This window comes from Equus asinus, chromosome 9 (genome assembly GCF_041296235.1).
Source record: "Equus asinus isolate D_3611 breed Donkey chromosome 9, EquAss-T2T_v2, whole genome shotgun sequence".
In the NCBI taxonomy this organism is placed as follows: domain Eukaryota; kingdom Metazoa; phylum Chordata; class Mammalia; order Perissodactyla; family Equidae; genus Equus; species Equus asinus.
In genome coordinates, this window is record NC_091798.1 from 75,849,212 (window position 1) to 75,874,386 (window position 25,175).

At 39.0% G+C, this 25,175-nt stretch overlaps 1 protein-coding gene across 1 annotated transcript in view; it reads left to right on the plus strand.

Moving 5' to 3' along the window:
• The window catches only part of ELL2 (elongation factor for RNA polymerase II 2), a 73,576-nt gene that overhangs the window by 39,324 nt on the left and 9,077 nt on the right, over nucleotides 1–25,175 (plus strand). The window contains exons 3-9 of the mRNA XM_070517744.1: nucleotides 3,611–3,732; nucleotides 8,521–8,684; nucleotides 15,590–15,849; nucleotides 19,054–19,178; nucleotides 19,346–19,433; nucleotides 21,254–21,824; nucleotides 24,385–24,451. Coding sequence (XP_070373845.1) covers nucleotides 3,611–3,732; nucleotides 8,521–8,684; nucleotides 15,590–15,849; nucleotides 19,054–19,178; nucleotides 19,346–19,433; nucleotides 21,254–21,824; nucleotides 24,385–24,451 — 1,397 coding nt within the window. The remainder of the gene's footprint in view (nucleotides 1–3,610; nucleotides 3,733–8,520; nucleotides 8,685–15,589; nucleotides 15,850–19,053; nucleotides 19,179–19,345; nucleotides 19,434–21,253; nucleotides 21,825–24,384; nucleotides 24,452–25,175) is intronic.

The following is a 25,175-nucleotide window of genomic DNA, read 5'->3' on the forward strand; positions in this document are numbered from 1 at the left end:
TCTCTCTTCAAGACCTCCTTTTTTTAATTGATATCTAGAGTAGGCATTCCAAAAGAAGTACTTTTTTTATAACTCCTGTTAAGTCATTTGTTTATTTACTGACTTTGTGATGCTTAGGAGAAGTGGCAGAAATTAATTTGCAGTAAGTACTTAATCTTCACATTCTCTCTCCAGCTAAGTATACTTTAAATATAAATATGGCTCAGGTGCATTTAATTGCCTTTCAGTGTCATCTGATGGGAAGTTATAAAACTGGAATAAGTGTTTCAAAGAAGTTAAAATGGCTTCTTTTATTTTATATAAGATGGGTCCTTAATTGCTTTAAAGATACCATTTTTTCCTCCACTTCATTACTTTTCAGAAGCCAGTGAAGTCAGAATTCTCTGTTTGTGGGGGGTTTTTTGTTTGTTTTTTTGCTGAGGAAGATTTGCCCTGAGCTAACAACTGTGCCAATCTTACTCTATTTTGTATGTGGGTCACCACCACATCTTGGCTGCCGATGAGTGGTGTAGGTCCATGCCTGGGAACTGAAGCAGAGTGCACTGAACTTAACCACTAGGCCACGGGGCCAGCCCCTCTGACTTCTTTTCTAAGGGACTGACCTACTTCTGTTTCTAACCTATAGTTTCTTAGCCTCAGCCCTACTAACATTTTAGACTGAGTGATCCTTTGTTGTGGGGGCTGTCCTGTGCACTGTAGGGTGTTGGGCACTATCTCTAGTCTCCAGTAGATGCCAGTGGCACCCTCCCAGGCCAAATGTCCTCTATGGGGCAAAATTGCCCCTTGTTGAGAACTGCTGTTTTAATCTATGTGTAACACATGCTTCTAAACACTTCAGTGGGTACATAGCATTGGTTGTGTAGGCTTTTTCTTTTTTTAACTTTGTTCCTATTTAACCTGATTTTTTCCTTTTCTGTGTATGATCATATTTTGTAAATGACTAAAGCTTCTTTTTTTTCTGTTCAAGAGACTTTTAAAGTACAAGAATAGGAAAGCCTTCTGTGCCCACCATCAGGCCAGACCGTAATGCTTTGAGGGGTGTGCACAGTAATTAGTTCAAACAAGGTATTTTTGTTATTGAACCCTCCAAATTTACACAAGACACTGCCTGTGTGTGTGTTTTAAAAAATGAAAAAATGTATAGGAAGATAATTTTTTACCTTGGAAAGTGTAAATGTTACTTAAGAATCACAGTTTAGAGAATGAAAACGGAAAAAAATCTACATTTAAGTTATATAAATGTTTAAGAGCTTTCCTGAAATGCTGTTTAGTAGATGTCTGAGCTTTAAGATTCCAATAATTAAGTTAAAAGTTTCCAGTGAAAGAATACTGAACATTTGTAGAATATGAGTCCAAACTGTAGTCACTCTTGAAAAATAGAAGAAACTATATGATTCTACTTTTTAAAGTTGCAATTTAGAATCTCCCAAAAGGGACAATCTTCCATACTCTGATGGGTAAAGTGTTTCTGCATTCCCAGACCTGAGCTGCACAGGAAGGAAGACCGTAGGCCTAAACTGAAGCCAGAGCCTGGCCTGGAGATGAGCCCACAACCACTAGGAGAATCTCCCCAATCAGGTTCTGCAGATCTGCATGAGGGGTTGAGAGGGAAGTGAATGGACATTGAGTGAGTCATGGCTGGGGAAGGAGTTTCATTCAAGTGTTCACACCTTCCTCACCTGTCCACCGCCTCTCCTAGGCCTTAAGAAGGCTTTAGGTTACGATGTACATCCCTTCTCTGTCAGTAGAGTCCTGCTATTCTCAGAAAAACTGAGTGCTGTTACACCAGCCTGCGGGCGGACTTTATGTTCTCTGTGTCTCACGCAAGCATTCCTTTGGCTCCTGCTCTCCTCCAGCTCTGTAGGATTAAGAAGTAAAACATTCCATTTTATTTCACCAATGTGTGTTTACCAACTAGGCATTCAGTTTGCACACCCAGTAAGACAACCTAATGAGTACTTATGGACAGAGTAAGTTAAGACTTGTTCACAAAGTTCCAGCTTTTAGAACTAGGGGAAATAAAAGAGTAACTTTAGGGCCCAAAAAAGATATAATTTATAGAGTAAATAATAAATGTAAAAGCTTGTTACTCTAGCAATTGTAACTAATTTAAAATAGGGAGTCAGAGATAGTTTAGATTCATGGCTGAGGGAGGCACTGTGGAGTTATCTAATGCTCAACATCTTTGGTGAAATTTGGCCTTTCAAGCTCTCCATGAGTCTTCTGAATCGCCCTTGAAAAGATGTTTTTCTTTGACTTATTTCTTCTCCTTGTTCGTTCATTCTTTCAACAAACATTTATTGCATGTCTACTATGCGCCACACACTGTAGATGGTCTCTCTTCTTACCTTCCTTTACTTTTTTAGGGGGAGGGATGTGGGTTGGAATTAGTGGCTCCAAATTCTTTCCTGTAGGTCAAAGGTTAGGAGTCTTTGAGTGAACAAGTCAGAGTTGCAGGGTGTATTTATATATATATATATATATATATATATATGGCAGCCAGTTACCTCTGAGTGTTAATCTTCTAATAATGGAAAGGGCAGATTTGGGGGAGAAGAATGAGAATTAGAAAATACTTTCCCCGTTGCAACTTGTCTACTAAGTTGCTAAGACTCTGGGGGCAGCGGTGGGGGGGGGAGGGGTAAGGTGCGCATGCTGGAGAGCAGGAGATCATATTTTACCTTCTTGAATGTAAATGAATCTTTTTTATAATTATCACCTAACACTGTGGTGGCCTCTGCAGACCCAAGGGAAGGAAAGTCTTGGGATCTGGGAAGGGTGGAACAGTTGAAAGACTGAGAATTTTCCAGTTCATTTGTTTGCAGACATTTATTGAGCTTCTACTCTGTGCCAGGAAAATGTGTCTGGTAGAGGGGCTCAGTCATCTAGAGCAACCCTATCCCTTCGCTCGTGGAGCTTCCCATCTAGTACAGAAAGCAGACCTTGAGCAAGAGCAAGAAATGTCTGCCTGTTCAGCAGTGTTACCTGGGGCTCAGCCTTGGAGTGCCCTGCAGAATCCTCTCTGTAGGCTGCTGACCCTGTTCTGTGAAGAGGAAGATGAGGAAGGGATTCATAGGGCAGGGAGAAACACCCAGCTGCATTTTGATGTGAATGTAATTATGACATTCACCTTACGCTGCTAGTTGTTCTTCAAAATATTACACAAAGAAGCAAGAATTAATATGAAACGTGTATATAATAAGAGACAAAAGATTTAAATATGGGCTGTCTGTCAGAGACTATTTAAATGTCTAGAAGGTATTCAGCAAAGGGTCATGTCAGCTAAAGACAGAACCTGTATTGCTCAAAAAAGGAAGAGATTAAATTCACTAATAACTCTTCCACCTGAATTATAATCATTTACTAGATGAAATGAAGAGGGTTCCTCTTATAAACTAATTACTGACTACTGATACTTAAGGGTAGAAAATGGAAATATGAATGTGGTGAGTTATAGGCATGCTTGCCAGATTACTTGAATGACTTGGTAACTTAAATGTTCAAGAGAGCTTGGGTATAAAATGAATGTCACTTGAAAACAAAGTCAGTTATCAGATCGTTCTATGGCAAATTTATAATTTGAGGTGTTTCTCTCTTTCCCTCCTTTTAGCTTATCAAAATTCCCAAAAATGATCCCCCCAATGAAGTGCATACCTTTAACTTCTATTTGTCAAATGTGGGTAAAGACAACCCTCAGGGCAGCTTTGACTGCATCCAGCAAACATTCTCCAGGTAAGTACATTTCAAGGTATGCTGGAGGGAAAGTAATTTTTCTTTGAGGGTTCTTAAAAAATTAATAAAATACATAGTAGTCATTCCATAAATATTTATTGAATTGAATTGTGGAGCTTATTTATTTATTTGAGAAATAATGAGCAACTACTATGTGCTAGAAATTATATTTGTCACTGTGGGATACCATTAGAAAAATTTTAAGTTTTTTGCCCTCGAGGGATTTTAAACATCCAGATTTTTTGCCTGTAAAACATGGTTTGTTTGTTTGTTTTAAAGCCAAGATTGAGGTTTTTAAAAAAAGTCTTTATTCAGTGCATTTAAATAAGAGTGCCTTATAGTGTACTCAAGGCTCGCACTCAAGGGCAAAGGAGGAAAAAAATATATATATATATATCTTGTATATTTCCTTCCTTCTTCCCTGTGCAAGCCTTGTTGTAAGGTAGACTTTTAAAAATCTTTATTCTGCAGCAGAATGGAAATTAACCCCAGTATAGCAGTCACTTCTGATTTTGAAAAAAAAAAACAAAGGAGCGAGGAAGACAAGAATACACACCCACATCCCAGGGTACCATGGAACCCTTATCTACTTAGGTCCTCTGTAAACAATAAGCTACTTGTTTCACTCTTCTTTGCTGTGGTTGTTTCTGATTAAAGAATGGCCCCCTTGAGTAGGGGGAGTTTGTTCTGCCTGTGGATAAAGACAAGCCCCTAGAGCCCCCAGCTTCCCCGGAGACACTGACGTTGGCCCAAAGTACCCTGGGCCGTGCATCTCTCTCTCTCATCTGCGTGGTACTTGAAACTGTGTAGGCCTTGCTGTGCATTGGAGAGAGAGGAAAGGAACCTAGTTTCAAGTGAGCACAGGAGGCAGGGATACAGAATAAGACACTTCACTGAAAGAGTGCTAAAGTTCTCTTCCCATTTAAGGTGACTAAATAACTGTATGTTTTATCTTAATCTGCCATTTTCCCTAAGTATATGTTAATTTTGCTTTCTAAAAATTGCTCACCCCCAAACTTATATTTTTTGGTATAAATTGCATACATTATAGATTATATTGCCTTTTCTGCACTGTCCACTGGCCACACGTGGCTATTTACATTTCAGTTGATAAAAGTGAAATAAAATTAAAAATTTAGTTCTTCACTCACATTAACCACATATTACAGGCTCAGTAGCGACATGGCTAGTGGCTATACAGAACATTTTCAACATTGCGAAAGTTCTGTGGCACAGCATTGCAATAGATTATAGAATCACCAAGTATTAGGGACCTTGGTGATTGTGCAGTTCAAGTGCTTCATTTCGCAGATGACTTAGCCACAGTTGCATAGCTGGTTAGTAACTGGGCTAAATGAGTACTGAGTTATACTAACTCCTAGTCCAGTGTTCTTTACATACCACAGGGCACTGATTTCTCATTGTGGTGCCATCACCTGTAATGCTTGTCTTTAGATAAGAGTTATTTTATTATAGTGAGAACATTTTGACGCCAAATTGAACCATGTCCCATTAGGAATTTTATTAAGGAACTTAATCCCCTCTTCAAAACCAGTCATATCATCATAGGTAATATAGTTTCTCCCTTGCCTCATAAAGACCTTGTGTGTTTATTTCTACCTTGCTTGTTTAGAGACGGAATTAAGGTCATTCACAAAAAAACTATACATGATGCAGCAAGATAAAAGAAACCATTATTGTGAGAAAATTGGGGTAAATGCATTAGTATGATCCAAGGTGCTGTATTAAATGTGTGGTATGGGTATAAATTGAAATTTGCCACTATAAAAACAAAAGCACTCAAACTTTCAGTTCTCATCCTAGCAAGCAAACCTTTTCATAATCTGGCCTTACTTTTTCTATGTAATTGAATTTTATTTTTCCCGTAGATCTTGTCTCTCCTGCAGTAGTACAAGCTCCTCAACGGCAAGGGCTTTCTGACACCCTTTTTCTAGTCTTAGAACTCATACTAGATGCTCAATAAACAGATGTTCAGAAACATTTTAACTAGTCTCCTTTCTTATCTTTCTTTTTAAATCTCCTTGTACCTCACTTTTCTCATATGTAAGATGGAGGAAATCCCAAAATCAAAATTACCTTTTAAAAATTCCTTAAATCTGCCCATTCACAGACCTAGTGAAAATATATCCAGCCCTCTACAGTAATACACACTCAAATGTGAGGAACTGTGAGCGAGGCTAGAGAAAGACTACAGGAATGTTTATATTCATATGTCAAAGTATTTAACTTTTAAGGTGACTCAGTTGAGGATGAGTAGAGAATTCAAGAGAGTACCTTCTTGCCGGGTTTAGCTCTATTTTGTTTTCATGTGAAGATCTATTTCTTGACCTTGAATAGTATAAGCTGTATACTTGTATAAGCTGTAACTTCATCCGTGATTGGTAATAGCTTCAGCTTATTCTCACTATGTAAATTACTTGGTAAATAATAGAGGGAGATGTTGAAATTCAAACTTCCTGCACAGACCTTCATACTGTAGTCTCTTCTCTACTACAATCTTTTCTTTCCATTCTTCCTCCTCCAACCCTCTTCCCCTGAGGGTTAAACCTTCCTTCCTCCCTCATTTCCTCCTTCCCCTCGGATCAGTGGCTTTTCAGCATTCATACATGCTCAACTCTTATTAAAAAATAAAAACAAAAACAACTTCCCTTGCACTGTCTTTTGGGGCTGAAGTCTGACTTTAGTCTCCATCATTGCACTGAAACTGCTCCCCCAAGGGGCCCTTGACCTCCTTGCTCTTGAAGCATCCAGTAGATGCTTATTGGTTCTTTATTATTCTGGACTGTTCCCACCATTTCATACTGTTGACTGCTCTGATTCCAGTGGCTTCCCTGACACACTGCTCTTCTGATTTCCCTCTACCTCTTTGGCTGTGTCTTTTAAGTCTCCTGTGGTCTTCTTTTCCCCGTGCTATTGCTTATTTTAAATATTAGTGTTCTTCATACTTGGTTCCCTCCTGAGACCTCTCTTCATTTCTTCAAAATCACTGTGTACAACACTGATTTCTTTTTCTCTCTTCCAACCCTACCCCAGTGTCTCAATAAATGGCAGCTCCACCTGCCTAATACCCTAGGCACAATCGTTAACTTCATCCCCTTTTTCTCCCCCTGTGGCTAATTACTTACCAAATCCTGTCAATTCTGCCTCCTCCCTATCTCTGGAATCTGTCTACTGTTCTGCATTCACACTGCCCTACACTGGTTCAAGCCATCACTTCTTGCCTATAATCCTTCAGCATCCTGCTAACTGGTCTCCTGCTTTTACTCTTGTGTCCCCCTTCCTCGCAATTCATTCTCCATCCAAATTGATCTTTCTCCAATACAGGTGAGTATTTTTCTCTCCCTTGTTTTCAGCATCCATTATTCTTGGGATAAAGTCCAAAATCCATGGCCTCCGAAGCCCTGTGTGATGTACTTCTCATGCCCTCTTCAGCCTCATCTCTAATTGTCCCTTCCAACTCTCTTTCCCCAAACTGAAAACCCCCTCCTTGCTCCGCCTGGGCCTGCACAGGTTGGTTATCCCCCTAGAACACTTCTATCCTTCTTCCCTCTTGTCTGGTCATCCTTCTAAATCAGCTCGGGCATCACTTCCTCTAGGATGCCTTTGCTTCACCCACAAGTCCAGGTGAAGTACCTTCCTGGGGGTTCCCTTCCCCTGTGACATTCGTCACACTCGGTTATAATTTCCAGTTTGCTCATCCTTGTCACCCGGTAGGCAGAGCGCTCATTGAAGGAGGGACCACATCTGTCTTAGTCCTTGTCACACCCTGTATACCTCACACATTGCCTGGCATGCAGTTCTTGCCCAATGAATATTTATGAAATGAATGAAGTGATCTTTTAAAAACAGCATTTGTACAGACAGTTTCTAGTAAGTTACCAAAGTTTTATCAACTCTTATTTTTTAGCGTCATAACAAAGCTATTTTGAATTAAGTTTGGAAATAGAAATATCAGAGCTGCAATGGCATTTTCATTACTTTTATATTCTAGTCTGTTTTAAGGCCATAGTAATCACTTTTTAAAATATGAGTATAACTGTTACCATCATCCCCTCATCTTAGCGTTAATACTTTGAAACAGAGCCATCTTTTGGGCTAATGTTATATTCGTGATTATTTAAATAAAAGTTTCTTTTAATATTTCTGCAAAAATCTGTCTAGTATTTTCTTAAATATTTGCTATATAAATAGGTCATCTTACATAGAGATTTAACAAAGTGGTAAATGTAAATTCTACAAATGTTTAGGATCTTTGGGCTAATAATAATAAAGTAAGTTTTAATGTTTGGCAGTATTTTAGCATTAAAATTAGTATCTTTTTAAAAATTTTGGCAGGTCTATTTCATCTAGTCAGTTCTAAAACATGCATATTATGGTTCCTCTAAAAGTAAACTTTTAACATTTCTTGTATCAGTGGCACATAATTCTTAGAAATAGTTGACTATTAAATGAAAGTAGAATTACAGTGCCCATCGAGACTCTTTACTCCAGATACTGATTTTTTTCAAAATTTTGTAGATTGGGTCTCTTAAGAACTCATTTCACCTGTTCTATTCAGAATATGAAAAAAAGTGTGCTATGAAATGAAGAGGAGGAACTTAAATGTTTTAAATAATCTTTACATTTAAAAATTAATAATAATATCAGTTATTTTAGGATTACAAAGCTATTATTTGGGCTGCTGATTTTAGGATTACACAGTTCTTGCTTGCCTTTATTGTGCAAAATGAGGGGCATCTCTAACAAAGCCACCATCTTACTTGTCAGCTCTGGAGCCTCCCAGCTCAATTGCCTGGGATTTATACAAGATAAAATTACAGTGTGTGCAACAAACGACTCGTATCAGATGACACGAGAAAGAATGACCCAGGCAGAGGAGGAATCCCGCAACCGAAGCGCAAAAGTTATCAAACCCGGTGGACCATATGTAGGTTTGTATAGATACCTTTCTCCTTCTCGCTGATTGATGGGAATAATTCAAGATCACTATCGGTAAATACTGGTAATATTAACTCAATGAGAAAACAGAAATTAGTTTTCAGAACATTTTGGATAATATGGTCAGAAGTCATTTATTTTCTTCAGACTGCTGATTAATTAAAGAACAGATTTAAAACTTTTACTTCTTTTATAAATCATGAATCCTCTGTTGGCTATTTGTTATTATTTTATAATCTTGGGATCTGGTCAAGTTACTTTACTTGTGAGGTTGTAATAGTGGTACCATTGTGTTTTTTGTCACTGGATGATGTAATTTCAATGATGGACAGTATGGTTCTTGTTTTGCACTTTCGTAGGGTTATTTTTACAATAAAGTCTGAGTAGAATTTATGAGTTGATAACCTTGCAGGTTTTGCTTACGTTTTCAGAGGAACTTTATACAACAAGGAATTTTTATTGCAAAACTATAAACTGTGCTTATAGCAAAGCATTAGAGTGATGCTTCTTCGGTACCTCAATTATGATGTCGTTTATGGATCCTCATCCTCATCTATTCATTAATTAAGAGCCTGCCCCACCCCCTACATCTTTATCATCAGCTCTCTCAAATATCCATCAGATTGAAGGGAAGTAAGATCAGACTAGCAAGATGAGTCTCTCCTTTATGAGCAGTGACTCTATCCATTTTAGGGTCGATTCACAGTGGCTAACAGTACAGTCATGTGTCGCTTATCAACGAGGATACAGTCTGAGAAATGCATCCCTAGGTGCTTTTGTCATTGTGCAAACATCACGGAGTGTACTTACACAAACTTAGATGGTATAGCCTACTACACACCTAGGCTGTGTGGTACTAATCTTATGGGACCATCTTATGCGGTTTGTCATTGACCAAAACATTGTTATGCAGAGCATGACTATAATAGAATTACAAGAGTGCAAATGAGCTTTTTGAGGCCTTAGTCAGTTTAATAATACAAGTCACTGGGTAATAAATGATGAAAGAATACTTATTTGGAAACATAAATTCTCACAAACAGTCTCTTGAAGAACCAAATCCCTTAACATCTTTCTGTGGTTTGGTATAATTCTACTTCTCTATTTTCCCATTGTTGACCCAGCTACCATACATTCAGCTTTGAGAAGCTCCACTAGTATCCTTAATAAGTATTTCTTTGGAACAAAGCCAATGCTCCTGGGACTTGGTGGCTTAGCTTAGATACATTTAGTTTGGTTTAACAACAATTCATGGCTTCCCCAGGCATCTGTACCCACAGGGCCCAGTTCCCAGTAAGTTACCAGCAGTGAGGATTTTTCACTTTCCTGCTCAGTGAGGTAACAACTTCCAACCTCCTTCCTTTCTCCTCACAAGTAACTTAATTAACTTTCTCTGCCTAAATCTTAAACTGTTTTTAAAATGCACAGGATCTGCCACATTTAAATTTAAGTACCAACTATGAATTTGCTGTCCTTGTTGCTTGAAAGTGTTTTTTTCCCTCTGTCCTGTACCACCATTTTATAAAGAGTGAGACAGACTGGTTTATTTGACAAAGGAATAGAAGACTCAAGCCATCAAAATGATTTTTTTTTTCCTCCCAATATAAATAGCTGAAACCACTTACCTTGATTTATTCCAAAGCTTGAAAATCAGCCATGATTACTGTACTTTTCCATTGAGTGATCCTCGGGTGTCCTCTCTGTTCACATATTTTTGTTTGTTTTGATAGGGTCAGATACAGCTCATCCACAGCTTGTACAACAGACTTTTCAGCACCCAGAATCCCATAGACTATACACTCCCTAGTGGCACAGGAATTTTAGAACTTGCAGGGTTTCCATAGGTACTACAAACAATTTATATACATTTTGGGGAGTGACTACATAAAATTTGGGGTTATCTATTTAAATCTGACCCACGTTATATCTACACCATTCTAAGAAGAGCTGGCTGCCCTCTCCGCACACGTTTCTTCCTGCCTCGAGACCTTGCAGTGATCTCTACTAGCCCTCGTCTCTGTTTAGCCTTTTCCTCTGTGCTGTGTCATCAGTGCCCCGGCTGCTTACCATCACAGCACAGTGTTCTTCTCTGGTCTTAAATCTTGTCGTTAACCTCCTCAGCCTTTATTCTCTAGGTCAAATAACCCCAGCTCCTTTTAACTTTTCTTAATATGGCCTGTATCCCAACCCTTTAATTATTTTTATTACTCCCCTCTGGACTGCCTCCAATTCTTCACCTCAAAATTCAAAACTGGACATGCTACTCTTAGGAGAAGTCAATCAATTCTGAATACAGGGGAGCAAAAACTAGTATCCTGATTGGCTTTTATGTTTGTGTTTGATTTTTTCTCCTCTTTGTTATGACACATTTTGATCTTTTTCTTTTAACCTTATCTATTGCCAGTCCTTTACCATGTTTCTTTCCTTCTGAGCATCTCAGTGTGTACTTTCTGCCTTTTTTCAGTATCTCAAAACTATCTGACTCATTCACTTCTTTAAAATGCTAGTCAGTCACCCTTCAGTTCTAATATTACCCAGCAGTTATTGACTGCTTGCCATGCATGAGGCACTGGTTAGCACTTTACCTGTAGTTACTCACCTAAATCTCACAGTCACTGTATGAGATAGGTTATGAGTACCTCTCCATTTTACATAGCAAGTTGTTGGTATCAGAAATAGCAAATGATATGGGTTTGGCCTCAATAACAAGTTGTATTTTCTTAAGACAATAGGAGATACCTCTTTAGTTCATTATTTTAATATATCATATAAAATAATACCAAAAGCACACCAGCTTAGAGGTTTCTACAGAACAAGGTTTCTTTCAATAGTGTCAGCCTGGGCAGAGGACAAATGGGAATAATGCTGTCCCACTGTGGGGCTCTGGTGGCATAACGCCAGGCCAGGCCACTGTCAGCCGAGTTAGAGCACAGGCCAAGTTTAGGAGGGTGGAGACTGCTCCTAGGGTTCACCTGGCCTAGTCCGCTGGGAATGTGAGCTGCTGCAGTCCTCCTGTGGGCTGAAAAACAAACAAAGCCTGTTCTGCCTGGAGAGGAGCCGGAGAGGCTTTAACCCAGAAAACATTATTATCATTTTTTCAGTAATTTTTCCACTTCTAGTTGTGGCGTTTATATCAGTGGTAATAAGCATTATTGGCTTGTTGTAATCCTTCCCTTTCATTAAAAAAAAAAGTCACTAATCACCACTGCTTCCAGTTTACCTCACTGACTCCTACCTAAATTCCAGAATTTTGTTGAATTGCAAATTTTTATACATGCCAATATTAGGTGTATAAAATAACCCAACCAATCTAATTCTATGTTTCTGCCCCCAATTTTCCCACCTTCTGCCTCCATCGTCCTTATTTCTGAGGAGTTAGTACAAGTTTGAGTGACCTTGGACTTTGCATCTGCAGGCCTTAATTTTCTCAAATATTAAATAAGGGGTGTTTGAACTGGATAACATCTAAAGTCCTTTGTAGTTCTAACATTTTGTGACTGTTTTAGACAGTAAATTATATATTTTGATAGTAAATCCTTTGAAGAAGTGATCACAAACGCCAGACAGTGGAGATGGAGTCCGCTGCAATGGATTATGTATTTAAACCATGATGGAATCACACCATCATCAAGGTCCTGACAGTATTTTAAAGCCTTGGGTCAGTGTTGCCAGGGCTTCTTGGTCAGGTTCCACAGAACAGAAGAACAACTGGAGAAGACAGCTGCAGTGCCTGCTCTGTCTGCTGTACTGTTTTAACACCTTCCTTTCAGATTGTTTACTGAGAGCCATTAGACAGATGGACAGTACTTTTACCACCTCGTATTAATTGGAGAAGCTAGAAGTGGACTCCTTGTTAGGAAACAACGGTTCAGATATAGTCCCAGATTACCCATCCCTGCCGGACCCACTGCTGCTGTTTATATAAAGAGCCCAGGGAATTGATTAGCAGTTGGGTCTGGGAGGAGAATTAGGTTCTCCCACAGGCTTTATTAAAAGGGCTTTTCTGAGACAAATGTAAAAAGTAACAATAAAGCCTTTCTTCTGCCAACTTTGAACCTGACATTTTCCTGCTTTACTTTTTTTCTTTAGCATCTCAATTCAGTAACCACTCATAGAGCACTGATGTTTTCTTCATCTTTAAGCTGACTTACTTTAAACCAGAGGACTCCTTCCTGGTTGAATAGGCACAAATTGCTGGGGAGACAGTGAGCAAGTGATCTTTGCATAAAACTCAGTGGCTCAGTGTGGCCGGATTGTTCTTTCATCATTTGAAAGAAATGGGTTACCCCATGACTGGCTGTTTAAAAGAAAAATGAGGTAAAGGGAAGTGAGTTTTGGGGGTAGGAGATTCAGGGACTGATGGCATCCTAGCGTTAGGCCCCAGGTAAGACTCCAGTCATATCCCTGACCAGATTCTAGTTTCTTGTCAAGCATCATATTTACACCTCTCTTAAGGGTGAAGTGAGCCTCCGTTATTTGTCTGCCCTATGCCTACTTCAGGGATGGGTGGGGGTAAACTCAGGAGACCTTGGGGCTCTCCTGAGACTGAGGATCAGAGGTGGGTCAGACAGAAGAGGTAGGGCAGCCTGGAACACAGTGATAATACTGTCCCTTTCTAGTTTTGTTTTTATTTGCCTTCCTTGCTTGCTTGAATCCTAAATGAGCTATCATCGTGTGTGTGAGTTTAGCTAAAAAAATTCTCTGCCCATCCCACTTCCCAGAGAGTGAATGGAGGAAGGGCTCCACAGTCAGCTTGGTTGGGGAAGAGTAAGTTAAACAGGTTTCAAAAGGGAGAAGGACGTGGAATTTATAGCATTTCCTAAACTTTTGTGACCCTGACTCTATTTTTTTCCCCACAAATTCCTATTAAAATTTCAAGGAATAGTACTGTTTGTTAACACTATGGCAACTGAGAAATAGTGGATAGGAAGGTGTGCATTTGCCATGTTAGAAATTTCAATGTGTCTTCAGACTCTGGCAGCCTAGCAACGTGAGAAAATACGGGCTGCATTGATTCTGGCTCCTCTGCTGTCTACTTACTCTCTTGCTGTTAATCACTCTGACTCTTTGCTAGTCATCACATACTGATTCCAGGTCTGCTGATGGGCAAAGCAGCCACAGCCCTAACCACAGGGAGCTTGCAGCCTACCATGAAGCAATAGTGGACATAGGCGTTTGTTCATAAAGCCTGTCCCACAAAGAAGTACTACAAGTAGGAAAACTTGGATATTAATCACAGAACTTTCCAAATGCTAAACCTTACCATTTAGCGTATCTCATCGAAAGCCCCAATTTTCTCATCTGTGAAACAGGACCGATGCCCACCTCATCAGGTTACTGTGAGACTTGGTGTGTATAATAGCTATTAGCACAGTGCCCCCCTCAAGACATAATTGGTGCTGATAAATATTCGTTACCTGCCCATCTGACATTGATCTAGCTGTGTCTAAGAAAAATACAGAAACCAGATCTAAACTTCTAAAACTAATTGTACCTTAGTTTTGTAGCTTTTCTTATCATTGGGCAGGCTCTTTCATGTTGAGTTCGTTTGTTGTGCAATATTTTGATCTGATATTTGCAATTAGTTATGTCCAGATAGTAAGGAAGTATAAGAGCCAGTGAGATCATTCATCCTTTCTCCTTTACTCTAGGTAGGATGGTGTCAAACAGCCCTTCTGGCCAGGCCTCAGGAGCCCAGCAGGGACAGAATTACTATTCAGTAAAGCTCCCCCCATTAAGCTCTTTTTACCCCAGACCACAGCACTGAAGAGATGACTCTTACCGTTGTTTCCAGTTTTGAGTTTTGTCCCCAGTGCAGTTGCCCCACATTGTATGTCATTACCAGTTCTTCCCCCTCTTTAACCAGAGGGCATAGAGTTAAGGGCTTAGAGTGTACTAAATGAGCTATAAGATTCCACCTCAGAGATCATGAAATGAGGGTCTTACACAGTTTTATTCTAATTTCCGTTTCTTCAATAAGGAATTGTTAGTAGGTGTTGTCAGTGACCAGCCGTGTCCTGGTGGTTTCGCACATCCACATAATATCTAGGTCACTTCAGCCCACAATGTTTTCTGGAAGTAGCCACTTCCCAAACACTTGTCAGTATTAAGTCTAAGCAGAAAGTGGTTAATTATGTGAATGGCACTGGTCTGTATGGGAATGGTGTGAGGGCCTTTTTGCCTTCCCCATTCCTGTAACTCATCTGTGTAGTCTGAGGACCACAGAGGATCTGCTTGTCTGGCCCTCTGAGATGGTTTTGTTGGTTGGTTGGTTTTGTCTGTTTTTGCTTTTTTGACTCCTAAAATTCATTATGGCCTGTTGAAAAGGAATCTCTCTCATGGATGCCCTTGTAGATGTTGACTCCCCTCTCTGTGGCTTCTGAATCTGAAATTATTAAGGCAGTGGCCCAGCTAAGCCAGGAGTGTGTTTTTAGTGAGGAACAACAGGTGTTGCTCACATTCCGCTTGTTCGCTATATTCATGTCTGCCAAAGAAATGACATGTAGTATGTGCATTTAAGTTCTGTAAATAGCACAGGTGAGCATGGAAATTAGTTTATTTCCATTTAACCTCAAATACCTACAACCTTAAAATTTCCAGTCTGTTCCTATGGTGTGTGTCACTATTATTATCCATGTGTAGTTAATTCGCCAAAATACTTCTATAATACATATTTATTCCAATAAATGATTCCATCAAAAAATTGCTAATTCATATTTTAGGCCATTTATTCAGACCGCTTTCTGTTTGCCTATCTCTTTAAAGTAAAAACTGAAACAAAGTGATGTTTATTCCCTTCAGAAATGAAGAGGTACCTAAATCAGAGTTGTGGAAACTGAGATGCTCATTATATTATTACCCACAAATGTGTAACAGTGTCATTTCCACTGGACTTTAGGGAAGAGAGTGCAAATTCGGAAAGCGCCTCAAGCTGTTTCAGATGCAGTGCCTGAGAGGAAAAGGTCAACCCCTATGAACCCTGCAAATACGATTCGAAAGACACACGGCAGCAGCAGTGTTTCTCAGCGGCCATATAGGGACAGAGTGATTCACTTGCTGGCACTGAAGGCCTACAAGAAACCTGAGCTGCTGGCTCGACTGCAGAAAGATGGTGTCAATCAAAAAGACAAGAACTCCCTCGGAGCAATTCTGCAGCAGGTGAGGAAAGCTGGAGAGAGTTCCTTCCGGTTACCTTCTTGTTGAGAAGTTCATTAAGAAGGCTTGTTGTTGTTATCATTCTTATTGGGGTAGAGAAATTTCAGGATCATTTTGATCAATTATATATGAAATATAACTACTGAATGTTAAGTTAAATCAACTTGCTTTAAACATTTAATAAGAACTAAATATGATCATTTATACTAGGTTTTATAAGTCAGAGGCTTTTGAATTAATTAAAAAATTAAAATTTTGAGTCATTATTTTCATTTGGGTTAAACAAATTTTGCCTTGAAATTCCATAAAAAAAAGTAAGCCAGAGGTTTTTGTTGCCTGTTTTTAGTCTTGAATTACCTAAACTAATTTTTGTTGGTGTAGATCGTGAAGTTATGCAGTGTATTTTTATCAGTCTTTGGATAAGCTAGAATATTTTTGCCTGTTAACAGTTTAGAAGGTGTCTTGCCCTGCGTATTCTTTGCTGCCTGTATGACTCTGCCTTTTTCTGCCATTGGGTATGCTGAGATCAGTCACTTCTTGTCATTAAAGGACCTGAATGTGTAAAGCATCAGCTCTGATCAGTTCCTTATAATCGCAAGCTTAAGTATAAAAGTCAGTCATTAATTTTTTAAAATCACTGGTTTGTCAGACTATAACTTCCTGTATTTTTCATACTGATTTTGGGCCGTAAATGTTGATTAGCATTTAAAAACACCATAAGTAGTCCATCTGTTTTCTTTATTTTTTTCTAAAGCAGTAACATTTCCAAAGTTGTTCTTAAATTTCATCATTAAAAAAAAACCCTACAGATTTTCATCTACTATTCAAAGAATAACACTTGTAAGTCTGTTTTTTCATCCATTCTCTCTTACATTCAAGACATGATACTAAATGTTATGCAAGAGTGAAACCATAATCTCCAGTTCTGGGTTAAACAATCCCCAAGGTATCATGGGCAAGAATTTTATTAAATCATTTGCGCACTTTTTGGAAACAATTTAAGTTCATATGTCACACAGCAATTTTAAGAGCTCAAAAGACAGGATGAAAGAATAAGTGAGGATGAGGGCATGTGTGTTCGTTTTCTTAATTTGGGGAAGGGGGAAGTTCAGGTTACAAATCACAAGATATTTGGCCACTGAATCTCCAGAAAGGTTGTAATTACCTTCTAGGTTAGAGGATGAGAGGGCAAAATGATGGCAGAGGCACTTCACACAGAGGGCTCCTATTGACATATGTCAGTAGTTATGAGATTATGTATATGCAGATATACATACATAGTTTAAAATGTAGGTGTACTTAACTCCTGGGCAAGTGAGACATGAGTGTCTTTAGTGTTGATCATTTGGTAGAATCTAGAGCATAGTCTCATCATAGCTGTATATTAGAATCCCCTAGGGAGCTTTTAAAAAATGCCAGTGCCTGGACTCCACCCCAGACCAACTAAATGGAGCAATGAATGGATGTTGAGTCATTGACTGAGATTGGGAGGGATGGAAACGGAACAGGTGTATGGAGGGGAATCAGGGATTCTGTCTTTCATACATTCTGTTTGGAAGATGTCTATCAGACGTACCCAAGTGGACATAGATGTTCAGTAGGTAGCTACGTATATAAAAGTCTGGTGTTCAGAGGACAGTGGAACTGGAGTTATAATTTAGGAGATAGCACATAGTTTGGGTATTGAAAACCTTAGAGCTCAATGAAGTAGTCTTAGGAGATGGGGATAATGAAGAAAATAAGATAGTAGACAGGTCCTGAGCACTTCAACATAAAGAGGAGTGAGCAAAGGAGACTTGAGGAAAAAAGATCCTGAAGGGAGGAAGAGGAAACCAGGAAGCGGTCCAATTACAGAAGCCTAGAGAAGGGGTGGGGTGGGGTTAGTGTGTGTGGTGCCGCGGATGACAGGGAATCTAAGGATTGTTGTATTTATTTCACTCTGAGAAATCTGGTTGTTATCTCATGTTAACTTATTTGCAAATTCGAATTTTTGGATAAGCCTACCATTTTCTACTTTCTAACAACATTAACCTTAAATTAGTATTCAGCTGAGCTGTGAGAAAAGCATAAGCTATCATAATGTGTTTGATAGTACTTTTAAAAGACACAGAAAGAACTTGAGTTTTTGAAAAGACCATTCCAGGGGCCGGCCCGGTTAAGTGCGCACGTTCCACTTTGGCGGCCCAGGGTTCACCGGTTCACATCCCGGATGCGTACATGGCACTGCTTGGCAAGCCATGCTATGGTAGGCATCCCACATATAAAGTAGAGAAAGGTGGGCACGTATGTTAGCTCAGGGCCAGTCTTCCTCAGCAAAAAGAGGAGGACTGGCAGCAGTTAGCACAGGGCCAATCTTCCTCAAAAAAAAAAAAGAAAGAAAGAAAAAGAAAAGACCATTCCAGTAGGAAATGACTGGAGGAATACCTTTCTGCCGGCTTTAAAAATGACTGTTGGTTTGGCAACAGTATGAATCCGTACATTTGTGTTGTTAATGGAATCTAGGCCTGGACGCTCTAGGAATTATAGTGAAGGGATAACTAAAGATTACATTTGGGAATAAACTGGCTGACTAATAACAGTAATTTGGGGGTTATTTTGGTTTATGGGTCAGTTTATTGGTTTTTGGGAATTTCAAGGACTTTGAATAAGTGGTTCTTCAGGAGAGCTGGCAGCTGCAAGGAGCAAGTTTAGCGAGCCAAGAAAATGGCAAACGGTTATCAGAATTGATACTGTTTATGGAGATCATTTCTTTTGATTACTAAAGGGAAAGTTTATAACCCAACATTTGGGCACTGTTTGGTTTCTATTTAATACAACTAATCAAGAATTTTTATGGTGACTCAAAAGTGGTGGAGTTATTGGCCAGAAGTATATAATGAAGTTGTTAGCATAAAAGGGTTTTGGACTCCTTTGACTAGGAGTCAAAAAATTGATTTAAAAAGAATCTTCCTCACTTTTTGCCTAATGTGGGCCATATTTGATTAGAAATATGACAAATGCAGTGGATATTCAGGAAAAAAAATACTCATCTGTGTATATAAAGTTTTAATTCCCCAAATGAAATCAAACAGCATTTATTAAGATCTGGCATATACAAAACTAGCAGTCCCTTGTTATAGTTATTCTCAGGATAAATCCAAAGGTTGCCTGTTTTAGGTTAGGAAATAGCAAAAAGATCTAATGCTTGGTTTTCATGCCATGTACCAGGTAGCCAATCTGAATCCTAAAGACCTCTCGTATACCTTAAAGGATTATGTTTTTAAAGAGCTTCAAAGAGACTGGCCTGGATACAATGAAATAGACAGACGGTCATTAGAGTCAGTGCTCTCTAGGTAAGTTCTTTTTTTATTTCTTTTTGTTTAAAAAATGATGCAAATAAGTAATTATTTTAGTCATCGTTATTTTCGTGTTGAGCTGGGAAAAGAGAAGCAAGGGTAAGCTTTCTATCATGAACATTTAAAAATTCTCTCCATAACTGGAACATGTGTATCCTTTACAGAAAACTAAATCCATCTCAGAATGCTGCCAGCACCAGCCGTTCAGAATCTCCAGTATGTTCTAGTAGAGACACTGCATCTTCTCCTCAGGTATTTCATAAAATTATATAAGGCCCTGAAACGGACCTGAGGGGCCATCTAGATCGGGTCCTCTGATTTACACATGAGAGAAATGAGGCCCAGTGAAGCCGCACAGCTTGCCTCCCCAAAGTCATATACCTAGTCCATGGCAGAGCTCAGTCTAAAATTCAGGTCCTGAAAGCCCAGAACCGTTTTCCACCAGAGCACTGCTTGTCAAAATACTTGATGTCTATCTTGCTGTTCCATTTTTAAAGTCTGCATTTTGTTATAAGGTTGATCTACTTTTCCATTTGGTCACTAACTAGAAGACTTAACCAGTCCTATATCCAGTCTTAGATTATATAGAAAATTGAAGATGTTTAATTTTATCTGAAGTGTATTCCAGTAAAATATTCTTGGGGAAACATGTTTTTATAATAAGCAAATAAAAAACTCTGCTATTTTCATACATGTTTTCTTAAAACACTTTTTGATTAGATCTATTAGACTCCATTTGATTAGACTCCATTCTAGCTTAAAGTTTCCCCCAAGAGATTCAACCCTCCTTGGAAAAAGGTGGGGAGATCCTGGGCAGTGTTAGTGTTCCAGTCCACCTGGCTCTCAGATGACCCAGCCAGTCTTGAACTCTCTCAGTTTCCCTGGTCTTTGGGACTGACAGTGGGACAGACCTCTCTACCCCAGTGCTGCTGGAGAGCGCTCCTCTCTCTGAACACTCCTCCCAAGGATTAGGAAGACCCAACAGATGTGTGAACAGTAAGCCTGCCCTGGGCAAAAGGCTATTCACACGTCAGAAAATGTTAGAAACCTATTGTGAGGAACAAAATAAAAGCAATTCTATCCTTCCATGTGCATTGTCTATAGAAGCCTCCCTCTCAATCCCAGCTACTAGGAAGCTGCTTCTACTCTGATCTGATTATATACTGGGTGCCAAATCGACGGCACTAAATTGAAAATAGAATAAATTAATGGAACGATTAACTATTAGTTTTCTTTCAAGCTGAAGTTTAAGCCACAGTATTCTATTGGGTGGATGCTTTGTACTTTTCAACTGTCTGAATTTCCTTTTTAATTTGAATATTATTGTTGCTGTTGCTGGATTGGGCTAATATTAGCATGATTTTTTAAATTTTTGAAACAGGAATTCCATATCAGTTTTATTGACCAGTTATTAAGATTTATTTTCCAATCCGGTAAAGAGATATCTGTTAAGGTGAGGGGAGGGAATTGAATAGCATTTCAGCAATGATAGAGATATTTAGAGAAATTACTCTGAAGTTGCTGGCTATTCCCATCTTAAGACAGGTGAAATAATAAACGACAGCCAAAGTATTCATAACTGGAGCATCTTAGCACATGAGAGGAGATTAAATAAATGTAGGCTTATTGCCCTTTACCTGCCCGTGTTAGTTCTGACCGAGTGAAATGGTACAAACTGCTTCCTCCTCTCACTATAACTAGGTCAGCCATGGCCAGCAGAGGAAGGACGCCACTTCTACTGAATACTCTCCTGAATGGCATAATCCACATAAATTGGCATAGTCTCTCAAGGAACTTCGGGTGGGGCTGTATGATCAGAAAGTATAAGTACACCAGGAAACATTATTTGCCAGATTCTGCTTTTTCACATTAGACATGAAAATTTATTTCACTTTTGTTTCTGTGGATTGTTTTTTCTTTTTGCTTAAGCTTGAAGAAAGGTTAACACAACACTGGCGATAAACTTAAGTATGAATAAAATTACTTAGTTGTTCATATGGTAACCAGACACACATGTACTGAATTTTAGTGCACACTGGCTCATTTTTTTTCCTGTTTTTTTTTCCCTCCAGAAACGGCTTTTAGATTCAGACTTCATTGATCCTTTAATGAATAAAAAAGCTCGAATATCTCACCTAACAAACAGAGTGCCACCAACATTAAATGGTCATTTGAATCCCACCAGTGAAAAGTCGGCCACAGGCCTCCCGCCGCCCCCTGCAGCTGCCGCCATCTCCACCCCTCCACCGCCACCTTCAGCCCACCTGCCCGGCTCCAATCCTCCTCAGACTGTAAACTCGAACTCCAATTCCCCTAGCACTCCAGAAGGCCGGGGGACTCAAGACCTACCCGTTGACAGTTTTAGTCAAAACGGTAGTGTCTATGAGGACCAGCAAGACAAATATACCTCTAGGACTTCTCTGGAAACCTTACCCCCTGGTTCAGTTCTACTAAAGTGTCCAAAGCCTATGGAAGAAAACCATTCAATGTCTCACAAAAAGTCCAAAAAGAAGTCTAAAAAACACAGGGAAAAGGACCAAATAAAAAAGCACGACATTGAGATGATTGAGGAAAAAGAAGAGGACCTTAAAAGAGAAGAGGAAATTGCCAAGCTGAATGACTCCAGTCCGGATTCCAATGAAGGTATTTTATATTTGTAAAAGCCGACTAGATGTGTTAAATGAACAGGAAGAGTGGACAATCATGAGTATGAGATTATGCTGTTTAGAATCAGTAATGCTTCTTTATCAGATAAACTTCCCTTTAGTTATTAATCTTAGTATTGCGCTTTTGAGCAGATTTTTCCTTGCATTTTACATCAGTCATTTTTGGTCTCTTTCTAGCCAGCTATTAAACATGGTTTCTATTTGTTAATAAGATGATGGCATTTGAAAATGACCCTGTCATTGTCCAGAGACCCCCTTTTAGCAGACGAACCTTCTTGCTCTTTCCCCATAATGGTATTGTGCAACCTCAAGATGACCTATTATATGCCATTCTTGAACTGATTTAACCACACACATAATTAGCAATAAAAATATTCATTTCCTTCTTTGTGAAAGAAACAGGGTCACCCTGCTTTAATTAATATTAGCACAGAGGAAATGTCAGAATCTTTATAAAACAGGCAAGGTAAAATTACATTTACAGATCCATGACACCATCATCATTCAGAATGAAAGCAGTTCTTCTTATGCGAGGCTATTGGCAATTAGCTTGATAGATCTTAAGAATGTTTTTCAATTTTGAGAACACTGTTGTAGTAAATTAACATTAATTGTTATTAGTAAAATTAACCATTTCAAGCTTTTGGAAGCTTTAAAAGCCAAATATCTAGAGACCTAAAGAACCTTAAAATAATGCTTTACCTCTAAAGAAAAGCTGATCAGTAGAAAGACTGCTTACTTCAAGTGTAGTGATCTTGAAAACCTAATGACAAAATTAGATTTTTCTTACTTTAAAAAAAATGTCCTCCAAAACTTAGTATTTTGCATGCCAGCACATGGAAGATTCAAGTCTATCATTTAGCATTGCTGCCAATTTTAAACCCAGTGTAACTAAGGTAAAATTCCCCAGGAAAATATAACTTTGGAAAAGTTACTTTAATGAATAGAGTTTAAGGAGTGTTGTCTTATGTAATTTGCCTGTAACACTGAAAGTCTATAATCCTTAGATTTAACTGACCATTTTTATCATATGAGAGAAGCTTTGATTGTAGAGTGGTATGATACAGTGCCTTTATTGACGTGGATTGAGTGTATTGCATGTCAAAGCATATCTGTTGAAATATTTAGATCGGTATGGTACTGTAGTGGCCCAAGAGGTAGTGTAAGCTCTTTCCCTCAAACACTATCGTATTTGAATTTACCAGGTCAGGAAAAGGCAAGAGGCAATAAAACTTCATGTTCAGAGTTAGTAAGTCGGGTTCCTGGGAATGCCCCACTTTCCACACTTCCCACCTTCATCCTGAGTCAGGCTAGTGGAGGACTGAATCCCAGTATGTTGAGACTTGCAGCAGAGTTTGAATGTTCTCAGAGTTGGAGGCCTGGAGAAGCAGACCTTGTCCTTTTGAATCACTCGCTCAGGAAGTAGTGCCTTTCAAAGCCAGTTGAGATGATCACAAACAGGATAGATCCAGACCCACATCCCCTGCATCTATTGGAACTTATCTGCTGTCTGTGGCAAAGGCAAAGCCAGGTGACCTGTACCTGATGCCTTTTTCTTTAAGACTCAGACTGTTGTTAAAACAAGCTCTTTTCCCCAAGCATGACTTAAATACACACACACACACACACGCACACACACGCACATGAACAATAAGCCCATAGAGTCTGCATAATTCATTGTGCGCTTTGTCATTTCAAATACTAAACCAAGGAATTATCAAATAGTCACTTTTGTTTTACATTGAACATGTATGTTTTGCCAGTAGGCACAATTAAGGTTTGAGTTAAAAGTTTAATTCTACTTTGAATGATATAAATGACCCTAATAAGAAGTCTAAACATACCCTCTGGAAATGGTACATTCAAACAAATGGAATACTGAGGGATTTTACACACTTTCATAGCATAGTCCTGAGTGACTGGCACTTTATTTATCTGTTTATTTGTCATTTTAAAAAGCAAATCTGTGTGGTATTATGAGGGTTAGAGATTAGAGGAGTGTAAATTGGCATTCAGTAATAACTTATTTTAAATTACTTTAAACTGATGGGAAAACTTATTCCACTGTGTGCATACAGAAAGAGTAGCAGTAAAAATACAGTGACCAAAGCAGTCTGCTACCTGACTTCATTGTCTCATCTGCCTTGTTTGAATCCTATGAAAAGTAGATGTTGATGTAAAATTTGTATCTCCCATTGTCTGGCTGCATCTGCCACCACAATCTTTGAATTGCTGGGCAGATGCCACAACTGTTGTGGAAAGAATAGAAGATTGACCTTGGGTTAAGATGGAATTCCTTTATTGTGCAGACACTGCAGTAGCCAGGGTGCTTTCAATGCCTGGCGTCGGTTCTGCTGGCGCTGGTCATAGGGCCTCTATTGTTCGTGTTCAATTGTATTCCTTGCTCACTGTTGCTTACTGAGATGGAAGAATAGAATTTGAGGAAAAGTGTTCCAGATGTTTCTGATCTATTTTAGAATTATAGGCATTTTATAACCATACTGTTTGGTGAATGCTTGAATTTTTTTTCATTGTAGGAGTTAAAGAGGGTTGCACTGCCTCCACGGAGCCTTCTTCAACAATTGAACTCCCAGATTATTTGATGTAAGTTCAGATGTCTGCCAATGGGAGAGAAGTGTTTAATTTTAGAAAGTTTGCAAATTCTTTTCCCATAATTTGCAAATCAGAAAAGAAGAAGTTCCAGAAATAGAGTCCTGGAGCCACCCCTGCAATTGAAAGGCTGCCATTAAGCCTGCTTGTCCCAAATCCACCCTTGTCTGCTTGAGCAGGTTGTGCCTCCCCCTGCTCTGAGCTCAGCTCTGCGGCCTTTAAGTATAGAGACGCCTGCCCTTTGTTCCGGGGCCAGGTCCAGCATTTGATTATGGCAGATTTCAGGGATCTGACTCTTCAAAGCTGACAGTCTGTCAATGCACAGACATTTACTTGGGCCCCCCACAGGGATAGTTTATTACCAATAAAGTGCTTAAACCTCTGCAGTTAATACAAAGTAGAGGTAGATTGATTTTCATTTAAATAAAGCTCTGCCATCAAATTAATTTTAAGAGGAGAGAATAGCACAATTTGATCATTTCACATTAGTACCAGTTATAATGTTTTTCTTGTTATGACAACAAGTTGCTAAATGCTGAGCTGGGGACATTTTTGTAACTGGTTATCACAGAAATTATAACTTGGACACATAATTCTAGCTTTTTTACAGACTCAAAGGCTTCTGTAAGAAGAAAATAATTAAGTTGCAAGAGCCTGGAAAAATGGAGAGTGAAAGAGCAAACAGATCTGACTCTAGCTAGCTTTGAAAATGAACAAA